The sequence below is a fragment of the Eulemur rufifrons genome, chromosome 5 (genome assembly GCF_041146395.1).
Source record: "Eulemur rufifrons isolate Redbay chromosome 5, OSU_ERuf_1, whole genome shotgun sequence".
Taxonomy (NCBI): domain Eukaryota; kingdom Metazoa; phylum Chordata; class Mammalia; order Primates; family Lemuridae; genus Eulemur; species Eulemur rufifrons.
In genome coordinates, this window is record NC_090987.1 from 22,354,090 (window position 1) to 22,369,245 (window position 15,156).

The 15,156-nt window shown below is 45.5% G+C and overlaps 1 protein-coding gene across 1 annotated transcript in view; it reads left to right on the forward strand.

The window, feature by feature from the left end:
* Positions 1-3,791, forward strand: part of LOXHD1 (lipoxygenase homology PLAT domains 1) — a 149,029-nt gene extending 145,238 nt beyond the window's left edge. Inside the window, exon 41 of the mRNA XM_069467841.1 lies at positions 3,311-3,791. Within this exon, the coding sequence (XP_069323942.1) occupies positions 3,311-3,791 (481 nt within the window). The remainder of the gene's footprint in view (positions 1-3,310) is intronic.
* The last annotated feature ends 11,365 nt before the right edge of the window (positions 3,792-15,156 follow it).

Sequence of the window (15,156 nt, forward strand, 5' to 3'; positions counted from 1 at the left end):
CTCTCTAGGGTCTGGGGTAGGGGGAGGATGGCAGGGGGTTCAGCGTAGGAGCTCTCAGAAGTCATGCCTCAGCCCACCCCTGACTGCGTAGGTCTCACACCTGTGGTCTCTGATGGGTGAAAACCTGTCTCTCCCAGAAATGTTGCTTTCATCCGGGGGGGGGGGGGGAGGTCTTTGCAGGTGTGTTTAATCCCGGTGGCGACTCACAGGGCCTTGTCCTGGAAGGCACCTACAATCTGCACCATGGCACCACTCAGTTGACTCGGCGCCTGCGTCCACAGCTCCCTCCCAACCATCACGTTACCCACATTTGGATTCCCGTGAATTAAAAATGAATCTAAGCTCAAGCTCTTACAAACACAACAACCTCCAAATTTCCATCTTCCAACCTTTTCCAATTCCAGCCCCTCTTTTCCTTTTTACCTTTCTGACCTGTTCTCGTTTGTCACTAATATCCTCGGGATTTCAGTGGAAGGACACACGGAGAGGCCTTTATTTTTAAAACTGCAAACACTTGTATTGCTTTATCCCAGCAGCATCTCTAATACATAATCATTATAAAAAACTTAAGTATACAGAAAAGTATATAAAAGAAAGTAAAAATTCCCAAAGCCGTACTTATCAGAGATGGCCCTGCCATGAGCATTGTGATGATCTCACGCTCTCTAGCATTTTTCTAATATCTCCCATATGCAATGTTCACAGAAGTGTGTTCATATTATACATGGTTTTAAATACATATTGTTTCTTTTTGCTCATTATTCTCTGCTTTGCCTTTATTCTGGCTGGCCACTCTGCTATGTGTCCTTCCATGGCTAGGGCCTTGGCTCCACAAGGTCCTTAAGGCCCATATTCTGGTGATCTTATGTCTATTAGAAAACATTTCCTTATAGCTACACCAGGGAACATTTTTCAGCCCTCAAAAATAATGAATTAAATGCCTACCAGATGACTTGGAGCAACTCCCAGGAAGTATTGTTGGGTGAGAAAAGCAAGATACAAGAAAACATGTCTTATATGATGCCGTTTTGTAAAGGGAACACTGACATCCCCATATGTCTATGTATATGTGGTTCTGTGCAGGGCTGGGTGAAGTGGAGGGAATTTGGCAGGCTATACCCTCAACTGTTGCATGGGTTATCTGAGGTAATGGGATGCTAAAGTAGTGAGGAAAGAGAAAGAAGGAGATAGAGCTAAGCAAAAGGGAAGCAAAAAAAAAAGTGCATTTAAAAAAGCATGCCTATGATCAGATGACTTGTGTACTTATATAGAAGTATGTATATAAGTGGGCATATGCATAAAGAAATACATTTTAAAAGAATTTTATAACAAAGAATTCAAGTATATCCCCCTCTAAGAAATTGTGGTATGTAACAACAATCCAAATTTATCATGTGATAAATTAGAGGAAGGAAGATCTCAAAACAGAATAAGGATTTCCTGTGGAATGTCTTTAAATGGCTCACTCTTCAGGGACCAGGCAGGCCCTGGCTCAGGGTCACCTTAAACAGTGACTTTTCCACTCCAAGCCTTAGTTCTCCCTTCTGTGAAATGGGAGGATGATGATCAGGTTGTCATGGAAGCTAATGAGATGCAGGAATGCAAAGCCCTGGCATTGAGTAATCATGCAGAAAACCAAGTTCTTTTTGCTGTTAAGAATTTTCATCTAAAACAGGGCTTGATTTTGTACCACTGGGCACACCCTTTCAGTGCTGCATTCCTGAAGTCATTAGCCAGAGCCAGGACTGCTTATTTCCAAAGCTGTTAAAATATTAGCAAACTGGAGTGGGAAGAAACCATAGCAATTGTTCAGTCCAAACCTCTAGTTTTGCCAATGGGAAAATCAAGATCTGCGTAAGGGATGTGGTTTGCCCAAGGTCACATAGGTGGTAGGTGTCAGGATTGGGGCCCTTTTATGCCTGGTGCGGCATTTTCCCACTGTGCCTTCTGATTTCCTCCCTTTAAGTCTTGGACTCACTGCCATTACCCAGAGGCTAAAACTGGATACCTGCAAGGTAAGGTTAGTGGGGTACTTCTTGGTCCAAGACCATTTCTCTTGGCCCTGGGGGCCAAGCAATTCTGCTTGTGGTGGCTTCTTCAGTAGAAGATTTTCTCTTGCCCCTTGTACTCTGCAGTCCATGAAAACACACATACACACACACACACACACACACACACAGATCAACTCAGCCAGGTGTGAGGGCTTTGGGAGCACAGGTTGCATAGTCACTTTTCCACTTTGCTCTGCCTGGGATTGTCACTCTACTCTGGATTCGGTTTCCTCTGAAGGTGACAACACCAGCAGCAAACATTAATCCATCCTTTGAGGGGGCAAGGGTGTCAGCAGGTGGGAGTGGAGAAAGCTGGGAGAAAAGCAGGCAACGGGTTGGGAAGGTCTGGCCATGAGGGGTCTTGCAGGCCATTGTAAAGTCTCTGCTTTTTACTTGACCTGGAAGCCACTGGAGGGTTCTGAGCAGAGGGATGACATACTTGGGCTTCATCTCAACAGGATCACATGGCTGCTATGAAGACATATGGCCACAGGTAGCAAGAAGTGGGGAGACCAGTTAGGAAGCTCTTGATGTTTTCTGGGTAGACAATGATGGTGACTTGGAGCAGAGTAGCAGCAGAGCTGATAGTGAGATACTGGGCGGTATTTTCAAGTGGGCTCGTTCTGGATATGTAGTAAAGATACAGTCTACAGGATTTGCTCATGGATTGGATATGGAGTGTGAGAGGTGGGGGCGGGGGGAAGAAGTAGAAGAATTAAGGAGCAGCTAGCTGGTCACGGTGGCTCATGCCTGTGATCCTAGCACTCTGGGAGGCTGAAGTGGGAGGATTGCTTGAGGCCAGGAGTTTGAGACCAGCCTGAGCAAGAGTGAGACCCCATCTCTACAACAAAAAAATAGAAAAATTAACTGGGCATGGAGGTATGCACCTGTAGTCCCAGCTACTTGGGAGGCTCAGGCAGGAGGATGGCTCGAGCCCAGGAGTTTGAGGTTGCAATGAGCTATAATGATGCCACTGCACTCCAGCCTGTGCGATAGAGTGAGACCCTTGACTCAAAAAAAATAAATAAATAAATAATAATAATCAAGGAACAGCCAGAAGGATGGTGATGCCCCTCTACTGTGAATTTTAAGTTAAACAAGACCTTGCATTCACATTTTAGCTGGGACATTTCCAGCTCCAATATCCTGTCACCTGGGGAAGGACTCATTTTTTGATGACTAGGGGCTTCCAGGGGCAGGGGCGACTTTGGCCAGCATCAGCTGAGCCCCTCCCCGCCTCTCTCCCACGTCCCTGCCAGGTATTTCTTCAACTGCGACTGCCTCATCCCTCTCAAGAGGAAGAGGAAGTACTTCAAGGTATTCGAGGTCACCAAGACGACTGAGAGCTTTGCCAGCAAGATCCAGAGCCTGGTGCCGGTCAAATACGAGGTCATCGTGACAACGGGCTATGAGGCAGGGGCGGGCACCGACGCCAACGTCTTCGTGACCATCTTCGGGGCCAACGGGGACACGGGCAGGCGCGAGCTGAAGCAGAAGATGCGCAACCTGTTCGAGCGCGGCAGCACCGACCGCTTCTTCCTGGAGACGCTGGAACTGGGCGAGCTGCGCAAGGTGCGGCTGGAGCATGACAGCAGCGGCTACTGCTCGGGCTGGCTGGTGGACAAGGTGGAGGTCACCAACACCAGCACCGGCGTGGCCACCATCTTCAACTGCGGCAGGTGGCTGGACAAGAAGCGGGGGGACGGCCTTACCTGGAGAGACCTCTTCCCTTCTGCCTGAGGGTCTGGAGGCGCCCTTGCCACCCTGTCACGGAGAGGCCCCTGACCTCACCTTCCTGCCCTCTGCCTTGGCGGGCAGCAGCCGCGTCCCTCCGGGAGCGCACTGGGGGCCACTGAGACCTTCGAGGTCCTTCGGAGGCCACTATTTGTGGGTGACTCTTTGTGGGGTCCTTCTCCCCACCCCACTCCCAGTCTCTTGGACCTATAGGACTCATAATCACGGTGTGTCACAATCCATGGCTGCCCAAAAATAACTTCTTGCAGTTCCTTTTCCTGTAATAGCGGCTGTGCCAGGCTGGGACTTGCTACAGACTGTGGTTGGGAAATTGGGGCTTCACCCAGGGGATAGGAGTGGGGAAGGAGAGACGATCAAGATGGTGTATTTTAGGCAAAAACTAATTAACACTTTCCCCTGGAAAAGCTGGGATAATTAAATTATTGCCAACCACACCCCACAAAGAATTCCTCATAGCATCTGCTTGCTAAGAAATGTATGTCTTCCCCAGTTTCGATAAATCCAGGGGCAAATGGAGGAAAACATCAGGAGGAAGTGTGTTTGCTGGGGGTTTATGAGCCTGTGAAAAGCAGATCATTCTTTCCATCACTGTACAGAGAGCACACTGGCAAGTGCCTGCTGGTTATCCAGCCTGTGATGACACAGTCGGGACTCAGCCCAAAGGGGAAGGGACGGCACCTGCAACAGCCTGGTCGCCACTGCACGAGGAGGCTGGGAGGGAAAGCGGGGATCTTGGGTTATTCGGTGAGTAGCACCCGGGCTCTCCGTGGGCAATGTTTGGACTGAGAGCTGAGAGGGGATCAGGAGCAAAATGAAGACACGGTCTCTGCCCTCAAGGAGAACGCGACCTTGATGGAGAGGCAGCAGCAGAACTGCACACTTGGGCACGCACACAGATACACACAAATGCACGCACACTCCCCGACTGACCGTCACAAAGGACTCTGGCAACACACACACAAGACTTAGCAGAGCTCAGCACTTAACTTCTGACTTTCCTGCAGAGAAAAGGACAGCAGCAAGGAGAGTCAGGCCAAGGAGTCGTTCTACAGCAGGCACCCCAGTGCCACTGTTTCTGCTGCCCTGCTGTGTCACCTACACCCTCAGTCCCAGACAGGTCTAAACTCTCAGTGAGGCTTTAGGACTCTGCGGCAAGTTCAGGCAGCTCTCAGAGATCTCTCAGAGAGAGGTTAAACACACAGGTTCTGGGGGCAGCCTGCCTGGGTTTGAATCCCAGCTCTGCCTCTTAGCAGCTGAGTCTTTGGGCATGTTATTTTCATCTCTCTGGGTCTCAGTTTCCTCATCTGTAAAATAGAAAGAATGATAGTAATGCTTACATTATAGGTCATTATTAGGACTAAACGAGTTAATAGGTATGTGGTTTTAATTCAGCGCATACATTTCTTTTTTTTTTTTTCTTTATTTTTTCAACCCCTTGGTCAACTTGCACAGCTTCTGCATGAAATGGTGAGTATAGCCACCATGCTGAACAAGAGGACTCATGAGGGAGGAGGAGGAGGAGGAGGAAGGAGGAATCATTAAATAGCTTTATTTTCATCTCTTTCTGTGGAGCTGGTTCTTCCCCTGTGCCTGGATGAAAATTTAGACAAGCCCCCCAGCTCCTCTGGACTCCCTTAGATAATAAAAAGTCCAACAAACCCTTTAAGTCACAAAGTCCATCTCTATTCTATAATCTCAATGTCCAACCCCAATACAAAGCTCAGAACATCAAACTTAAAACTGAGCTTCCTCCCATCCCCCAGCTCAGTCCTATCGCGGGTGGGCCATGCAGTGAGGGAGAGGTGAGACTATGAGTGTGTGAGCATGTGCAAGTATATGGGCATGTGTGTAAGCATTGGGGGGGGGTGTATACATGTGTGCATGAGTGTGTGTGTGTGGTGTGCATGTGTGGTGTGTGTATGTGGATGTGTGTGTATAAGGGCATGTATGAGCATATGTATGTGTGAGTCAGCCTTGCCTCTTTTCCCCTATCTTGCCCTGTTCCTCCTCCTCCCACGTCTTGGTGCCCCTGGGTTTCTGACTCCTCCAGTGGAGGAGGAGAGGTGAAGGGAGCAGGCAGCTTCCTGTCTGAGGTCTGCTGTTGTAGTTGGTGTCTCTTTCTGGACTTGGCAGGGGTTTAGCTTTTCTCTTATGAGCACTTGTGTTCACCCTCCACACTGCCCTTTTGTTTAGGACCTAAAACATTCCACAAGAGGTCCTTCGGCATGCTGTGCTCTGAAATTCTGGACATTCAGGCCACTCATCTCTCTGTGCTGGCCAGCCAGCCCGTCTCTCACCCCTACGACTTCTCCAGAGGGACAGGCCACTGTGACCTCCATTGAGGTGGATCCACCCCCTCTGCAAATAGCTCTGTTGAAGCCCCAATTTCTAGCCTTGGGTTAAAGGGCAGCCAAGAGGAAGGGGGCACTCAGCTCTCTCTCTGAATGTCCCTTGCGTGTCCCCACTGCCTCCTGGTCTCTCCAGCCTCCCTCATAACCTGGAGGAGGATGCTCTGTCCAGAGTGCCAACCAGTTCTCTGCCACGTGTCTCTGGCAAGTGCTGCATGGCAGTCTCACTGTGGAATGTGGCATCTGTTGTCTTGTTGATGCAGCCAGAACTGGTACAGGAAGAGCCTATTGTTATCCTGTTGCTGGTGTGTTCTGTAGACGTTGACTCACTATTGTTGTGGCAGGGCAGGCCTGGCACAGCCACATCCCCATGGCCTTAGTCAGCATTCCTGCCTCCCTTCCTGCATTGCCTGCTCATCTTTCCCCAGAGGACTTGTCAGGAACTCATGAGACTGTGCTGTGAAAGCTCCATATGAATCTTTTACTACCTTTCATTCATTCAGGTGCACTTTCTTACCTACAGGGCACCTCTGACCCCAAGCTCACCTGGTTCTCCAAATCCTTGGGACCTGGGCCAAGTCCATCTCAGCAAGTTGCCTATAGCTCTGTGCCCAACATGGTGCCCTCCAGCAATGCCACACACACTGTCCCCTCTGCTGTGCTTCTGCTAGGGCTGTCCTCTCTTCCCGAAGACTCCCGGTCACCCATCCACCCCTCCATCTCTCTAGGTACTGTGCTTCACATCTTTTTTATTGATATACAATAATTGTACATATTTATGTGATACGTGTGATATTTTGACACAGGCATACAATGTGTAATGATCAAATCAGGGCATATCCATTACCTCAAATATTTATCATTGCTTTGTGTTGGGAACACTTCAAAACTTCTCTTCTAACTATTTTGAAATATAGTATAAATTATTATTATCTATGATTATCCTACTGTGCTATCAAGCACTTGAAATTATTCCTTCTAATTGTATGTCTTTAACTCATTAACCAACCTCTCTTCATAACCCCTACCCACCCACACACACATCCCAGCCTCTGGTATCGATCATTCTATTCTCTACCTCCATGAGATAGACTTTTTTGGCTCCCACATATAAGTGAGAACATGTGATATTTGTCTTTTGGTGCCTGGCTTATTTCACTTAACATAATGGCCTCCATTGCTGCAAATGACAGAATTTCATTCACTTTTATGGCTGAATAGTATTCAATTGTGTATATATAACACATTTTCTTTATCCGTTCATATGTTTATGGGCACTTAGGTTGATTTCATATTTTGGCTAATGTGACTAGTGCTGCAATAAACATGGAAGCACAGGTGTTTTTTTGATATCCTGACTTCCTTTCCTTTGGATAAATAAATACCCAGTAGTGGTATTGCTGGATCATATAGTAGTTCTATTTTTATTTTTGAGAAACATCCATAGTGTTTTCCATAATGGCAGTACAAATTTATGTTTCCATCAACAGTGTATAAGAGTTCCCTTTGCTTCACATCATCACCAGCATTTGGTTTTTGTCTTTTTGATAATAGCCATTCTAACTGGGTGTGATGATATCTCATTGTAGTTTTGACTTTCATTTTTCTGATGATTAGTGATATTGAGCTTGTTTATATGCTTCTTGGCCATTTGTATGTCTTCTTTTGACAAATGTCTATTCAGTTCCCTTGCCCATTTTTTAATGGGATTATTTGGGTTTTTGCTATTGAGTTGTTTGAGTTCCTTGTATATTGTGGCTATTAGTCTCTTTTGGATGAACAGTTTGTAAATATTTTCTCCCATTCCACAGGTTGTCTCTTCACTCTGTTGATTTTTCCTTTGCTGTGCAGAAGCTTTTTAGTTTAATTTAGTCCCATTACTCTAATTTTGCTTGTGTTGCCTATGCTTTCGATGTCTTAGCCATAAAATCTTTGCCTAGACCTGAAGTGTCCTGAAGTGTCCTGAAGTTTTTCCCCTATTTTATGTTTTCTTCTAGTAGTTTTATAATCTGGGGTCTGATGTTGAAGTGTTTAATCCATTTTGAGTTGATTTTTGTATATGGTGAGCTATAGGGGTCTCATTTCATTCTTCTGCATGTGACTATCCAGTTTTCCCTGCACCATTTATTGAAGAGAGTATCCTTTTCTCAATGCATGTTCTTGATACTTTTGTCAAAAATCAGTTGGCTGTAAATATGCGAATATATTTCTGGGTTCTCTATTCTGTTCCATTGGTCTATGTGTCTGTTTTTATGACAATACCATGCTGTTTTGGTTACTATACCTTTGTAATATATTTTGAAGTCAGCTAGTGTGACGTCTCCAGCTTTGCTCTTTTTGCTTACTATTGCTTTGGCTATTCAAGGTCTGTTGTGGGTCCATATGAATTTTAGGATTTTTTTTTCTATTTTTGTGAAGAATGTCATTAGTATTTTGATAAGAATTGCATTGAATCTGTAGATTTCTTTGGACAGTATGGTCATTTTAATGATATTAATTCTTCCAATACATAAGCATGGGTTGTCTTTCCATTTTTTTGATGTCCCTTCAATTTCTTTCTATAGTGTTTTGAAGTTTTCCTCATACAGATCTTTCATCTCCTTGGTTAAATTTCTTCCTACATATATTTTTTTAGTTGTGTAAATAGGATTGCCTTCTTGATTTGCTTTTCAGCTAGTTCATTTTTGGTATATAGAAATGCTACTGCTTTTTGCATGTTGATTTTGTATCCTGTAACTTTATTGAATTTATTTATCAGTTCTAAAAGTAGTTTTTGATGGAATCCTAAGATTTTTCCATATATAACATTGTGTTTTCTGCAAAGAGGGACAATTTCACTTCTTCTTTTCCAATTTGGATTCTTTTTTTCTTTCTCTTGCCTGATTGCTCTGTTTAGGACTTCCATTACTATGGAGAAGATAGTTGATATGATTTTGATTTTTTTAATTTTACTGGGACCAGTCCAGTGTTTATTTGTTGATCTTCTGTCTAGTGGATCTGTCCAATGTTGGCAGTTGAGTTTTGAAGTCCCTAATTATAATTGTAATGGGGTCTATTTTCCTCTTTAGTTCTAATAATAATTGCTTTATATATCGGGATGCTCTGGTGTTGGGTGCATATATATTTAGAATTCTATATCCTCTTATTTAATTGATCCCTTTATCATTAGATAATGACTTTGTCTTTTTTATATTTTTTGGCTTAAATTCTGTTTTATTTGATATAAGTATAGCTACTCCTGCATGCTTTTGGTTTCCATTTGCATGGAATTTTTTTCATCCCTTCACTTTCAGTTTATGTATGTCTTTATACATGAAGTGGGTTTCTTATAGGCAGGATATAGTTGAGTCTTGTTTTTAATCCATTCAGTCAGTGTGGAATTTAAATGGGGAATTTAGATTGTTTACATTCAAGGTCGTTATTGATAGATGAGGGTTACTTCTGTCATTTTGTCACTTGTTTTCTGATTGTTTTGTATATCCTTTGTTCCTTTCTTCCTCTTTTATTGTTTACCTTTAGGATTTGGTGGGTTTTTTGTAATGGTAATGTTTGGCTTTTTTCTCTTTCTCCTTTGTGTATCTGCTCTACCAGTGAGTTTTATGCTATTGCATGTTTTCATGATGTTAGATATTATCCTTTTGCTTTCATGCATGAACATCTCTTAAGCATTTCTTTTAGGGCCAGTCTAGTGATGAATTCCCCCAGTTTTTGCTTGTGTGGGAAAGACTATTTCTCCTTCATTTTTGAGGGATAGATTTTCTGTGAATAGTGCTGCAATAAACATGGGAGTGCAGATATCTTTTTGTTGTACTGATTTCCTTTCCTTCCCTTATGACCCAGCAGTGGGACTTCTGGGTCATATGGTAGTTCTATTTTTAGTATTTTGAGGAGCCTTCATACTGTTCTCCATAATGGTTGTACTAATTTACATTCCCACCAACAGTGTATGAGGTTTCCCTTTCAGATGGGGCATCTCTGATGATATTCTCTGAGGACGGGACTCTCTCTGAGTCTTCCACTTCTCCTGAGCATCCCTGGACATCCTTGGAATAATGCCAAGGGTCAAGAACTATAACTCAGAGACCAGGGTTCTAGGGGAGCAGCAGGAGGCAAGAGTTAAGGGTTCTGGAGTCTGGGTTCAAATCCTACCCTTACTTCTTAGCTGTGTGACCTTGGGCAAGTCATGGAACTGCCCTGAAAACTTTCCCTTTCCCCTGAAAACTGAAGATGATCCCAATGTCACAGGGATCGTTATAAAGATGAAAAAGGCAGGTCATGTAATCAGCTGAGCATAGTGTCTGGCACCCAATAAGTGTTTAGGAAGTGTTAACTGTCATTATCCTCAGTTTCAGCCCTACTGCTTACAAGGCTCGTGACTCTAGTGACTGGATGCTCTCCTAGTTCCTTTCTTGCTCTGACCAACTATGACTCCAGCAAGGACAAGAATCTGAAGCTTGAGACTTTCTCTCCTTGGAGAGATCCTGCTATCTTTGGGAACCACCCCAGCACTCTGGAAGGAGAGGTTGCCAGGCTGTTGCCAGGACAACTTCAGCCTCAGAGGTAATCAGATGAAACAGGGCTGCCCCAGGGCTGAATCTCAGAGATGAACACCAACTCCAGCATCCTCCCAACTTCCTCTTCTCCGGTATTCCCAGCTGTACCCCTATTCCTTTCCCACAAACATAGCTTGACCTTGTCTTTCCTGATGCCCTCAGCCCTTGCAAAGCTCTGGGCTGTTGCCCATGCAGCTTGCCCTTGGCAGAAGGCTCCCAGGATGCTCTACAGCGCAGAGCACAGACTCTTTCTAGTAACTGGTGAGGCTGAAAGCATCCCTTCTCCCATCTCTTCTGGCAAAACCCTGTGTAAATAGCTTAACATTTATAGAACATCATTATGATGCCCTTACAACTCTGAGTAGCCACACCGTACACTCAGGCAAAGGAACATTCCGGCTCACCCTGGGCTGCTGGGTTTTGATCTCAAATGAGGCTGCCAGTGTACACGGCATGCACGTGCCATCTCAGCTGTGTGGAACATGGGATGAGGTGGGTAGTCCCCTGGCTGGGAGTGGGAAAGGGATCCAAGGGTCTAAGTGCTCCTTAGACTCTCAACCAATCCCCCTGTCTTCATCAGAAGAGCTTCTTCATCTCCCCACGCTCACAACCCCCCCTGTTTAGAGATTTCTATTTCCTGTAATGTTCCAGATGGTTTTTTAATGTCAGCTCCTTGAGCCGTGGGGCTAAGAGGTGTCAGTTTTCTTCTCTCTGCTAATCAGTTTCATCTCATCCATCCTCTTTCATCTTGAACTGTTTTGTTGACATCTCTTGTCTCCTAGGCCGAGTGGATTTAAGTGTTTCTTATTCTTTTGTGGTTCTTTAAGTGAAGCTTCCAAAACAAATGAGTTTAATCTTCAAATCTGAAGGGAGCTATCTCCAACTTTTATTTTCTGCATCCTGGATTTAGATAAGTAAATAACTATAAATATGTGTATAAAAGCACTTTATGTATTACCATAAGCTACCTCAAACCCTCCAGCCACAAGTTCAGAAATATGTAAATAAAAACACACCACCAATACATCTTCCATTTTTAACAATACAGGTAATATTGGTTTATTCAAAGGAATTAGAATCCATTAATAAGAATTTCAGGTACCAATGAGAGACCAGAGACCAGCCATCACCGGAGAGGAACCTGCTGAAGCCGGAAGGCACCCTATCTTGTTTATGGGCACACAGGTGAAAAAGACCATGCGATGAGGCCCCACATTAGCCCAGCCTTCCTGCTCTATAGGCGCAAGAACTAAGGACCAGAGAGGTCCTCTGACTCACTGAGGGTCACACAGGGGCAAGGCTGGGCTTGAACCAGGCCATCTGATGGATGCCCTCTGCACTCAGAGTGCTTGAATGGGACCTCTCATGGAGCCTGCTTGGGGCAGCAGTGGAGGAGGTGGGAGCAGGTGCATGGTGAGGGAGGGGTCAAGGGAGAGGTGCCAGGAGTCTTGCAGAACTTAACATCAGCTGGGTCCCAGCTCCACAATGTTATAGGATGAGCCTGCTTTTGGGGGCTGGGTACTGACTTTCCCTAGGAGGTGCCAGGGCCTGAGCAAGTGACATTGTTTGAGGCCCTGCAGTCGTCCTTCTGCCATTCAGGCCATGCCGAGGCTGTAGACAAAGGAAAGGGGAGACCTACTTACAAGGTCCAGGGGAGAAGGGTGGGAAAAGGCTGACCTACTGCATTCTATTCTCAGCTGATTGCCATGCCCAGGCCTGGCTGCTGCCCCATCCCTGCCAACTACCCTGAGACAGGAATGAGGGATACCCAGGCGAAGCCCCCAGAAGTGGGCCTCCTCACAGGTCTTACCCCATCCTCCCTGGCCTGGGCTTTGCATTTCAATAAATCCTCTTGCTGGTGGCAGGGCAGAAAGCAGGGCAGGGACTAAGATGAGGCGAGCAAAGGCCCAGGGGAGCAAAGTTAAAGGAGATGTCCAGCCTCAGGCTCATGCAGAGCAGGGCTGGTACCGAAGAGCAAGGGCCTCCTGTCCTGGCCCCAGCGGAAAGATATTCTTTTACCTGTAGCCCCCACAGAGCTCTGTACCCCAACAGTCCTAAAGCTAAGGCTCAGACCCCACAGCCAGCATGGTGAGAGTGAACAGACCTTTTCTTGGAAAGGCCCCCTAACCAGTCTCACCCCAACGCCGTAGTCCACAGCCTGTGATGGGCAGGAGGGGCTTCACTGCCACCTCTCTTCTGGCCAGCACCCTCGTTAGGGCTCTGGGTGAAGAAGACAAAGGAAGGGGAGGGTCTCTTCTTCCCCCAGCACCTCCCTTCCTTTCCCTGCAGTCCTTGCAAGAGCGGCTCACTCCCTCCCCAAGCCCCCTTGGGTACTGACGGCTCACAGGGTTCCAAAGCTCTTCCTTATAAGGATGGCTTTGTGAGTGACAAGGTTTTATATCAGCTCCATCTTTCCCCACCTGATTTAGAGACAAGTCTGTATTAAAGAATATTGGAGAGAACGGTAATTATATTGCTTTGGAGTAACTGCTAACAAAGTATTTCCAAGTATCCCTGAGGGTCTACTTTAAAGAAAAGATAAGACTCATTTGCAATTAGCACAAGCTATTTACATACAAACTGTTGCACCAAAATCTAAAAAACACTCTTGCTCTTAAGTAGGTTAAACAAAAGCCTTCTAATGCTATTTTCTCAGTTCTCTGGCTAAACAACACTTTTCACCCAAGATTTTGATACCAGTAAACTCAGATCAATCCAGACACACCTCTTCTTTGAATTCTGATTTGTGGGGTATGAACAGATGAGGTCAGACAGGACTATGGGTGCCCCATTCCTGTGGGCTCCTGGTGTGTCCATCCTGAGCAGGCACCCCCATTACTCCCAGCCCCTTTGCAGGGCCTGGCACCAGGCGTCAACTGCTCCTAGGCACCCCCAAATGCTCTGAGGAAGGGCAAGATCTGGGTTTTCCAAGGGAACAGATGGGGGTATCTCAGCCTCAGGCAAAGGGAGTAGAGAGTGCCAGTAGGAAAGGTGGTTTTGGATAGAGGTTTGGAGAGGAAAGAGCATTTTAGCCTTAAACTTAGAAGGGACAATTTGGGTAGGGGTACCTGAATAGTGGTGGGGGAAGGAGGTGCTTATGAACTGGAGGGAAGATGTGTCTGTACTTCCAGCTTAGTGGCCTCAATGTGGCTTTTCTTCTAGAGTTTCCAACTGAATGCAGAAAAGATTGTTACCAAGCACTTATTTCAGAAGTCTTGTTTCTGATTCCTCAGCCACTAGCCTTCCTGCTGGACAGGTGACTGCTGGTGTCTGACCATGGCAGGAGGTGGCCAGGAGGGATGAAGAGACATTGATGGGGACTGAGAAACACTATAGAAACAGGAGGGGGAAGAGAGAACAAGAGGCTCAGGATTTAAAGAAAACAAAACATCTTTGTCATCATCATAATTGTTGAAAGGATGGCCTTGTTAATAAATTATCTAACAGAGCAAAATAAACTAACAGGAAGGGAAAAAAGGAAAAAGCTCACAGCGCACAATTGCCCCTTTGTTTGATTAACCACCTGTGGCTCAACTTGTTGTTTTTAAGATTAACTTGTTGTTTTATTTGAGAGTTTGTTTTCCCAGCACTTGAAAAGAACCAAGGAGATAGAAGGAGCTCAGACCCCCAGTTCCTGCCAGACCACATTCCAAGGAGACTGAAAAGTCAGCCTCACAGAGAGGAGGGAAAAAAAAAAAGAAAGAAAAACAGATGCAGCTGATTCACAGCTGCATGCTGCTATCAGCTGGCAACAATCACTTTTTCTCTTCTCCCTTTACCATCAATAAAATCCCTGAACCCCTTACCCTCTCTGCCAGCATTTCTCCTTTCTTTCTCTTGTGCCACGTCCTTCCCTCCCTTTGGGAAGTAAAACAAACTTTCTTTCTTTAAAACTATTCTAATCTTTGTGTTGAGAATTCTATCTCATCCTACACCATGAGTTCCCACTCTAACCATAGCTAATATTTCCATAGTGCTCACCATATTCCAGACATGTGTTAAGTGCTTAACACATATTAGCTCATTAAATCCTCATAAAAGTCTATGAGGCAGATACTATTATTATTCCCATATTATAGATCAAGAAACTGAAGCACAGAGAGTTTAAGTAGCTTGCCCAAAGATACACAGCAAATAGGAATCCCAAGAGCAGGGCATTTGGTCAAATGAAATGTCAATGGAAGCTCCATATATAAGTAACAGACCAAAGAGCAGCTGCTCTGACAGGAGGACAGGGAGGGGGAGATGCCAAGACCGCTCAGTGCTAGGCAAGCATGAGCGAAGACGTGTTATTTGCAGGGTTTAATGCTGCTGAATAGGGCACGTAACTGAGACCAAAGGGAGCGAGGACAAGAAAAATGCCTGGCAAGAGAATGCACCTGTTTCCCACTTCCCAGGGTGGGAGGGGCTTCCAGGGCTGGAGCCCTGGGAGAAGCCCAAGCTAGAATC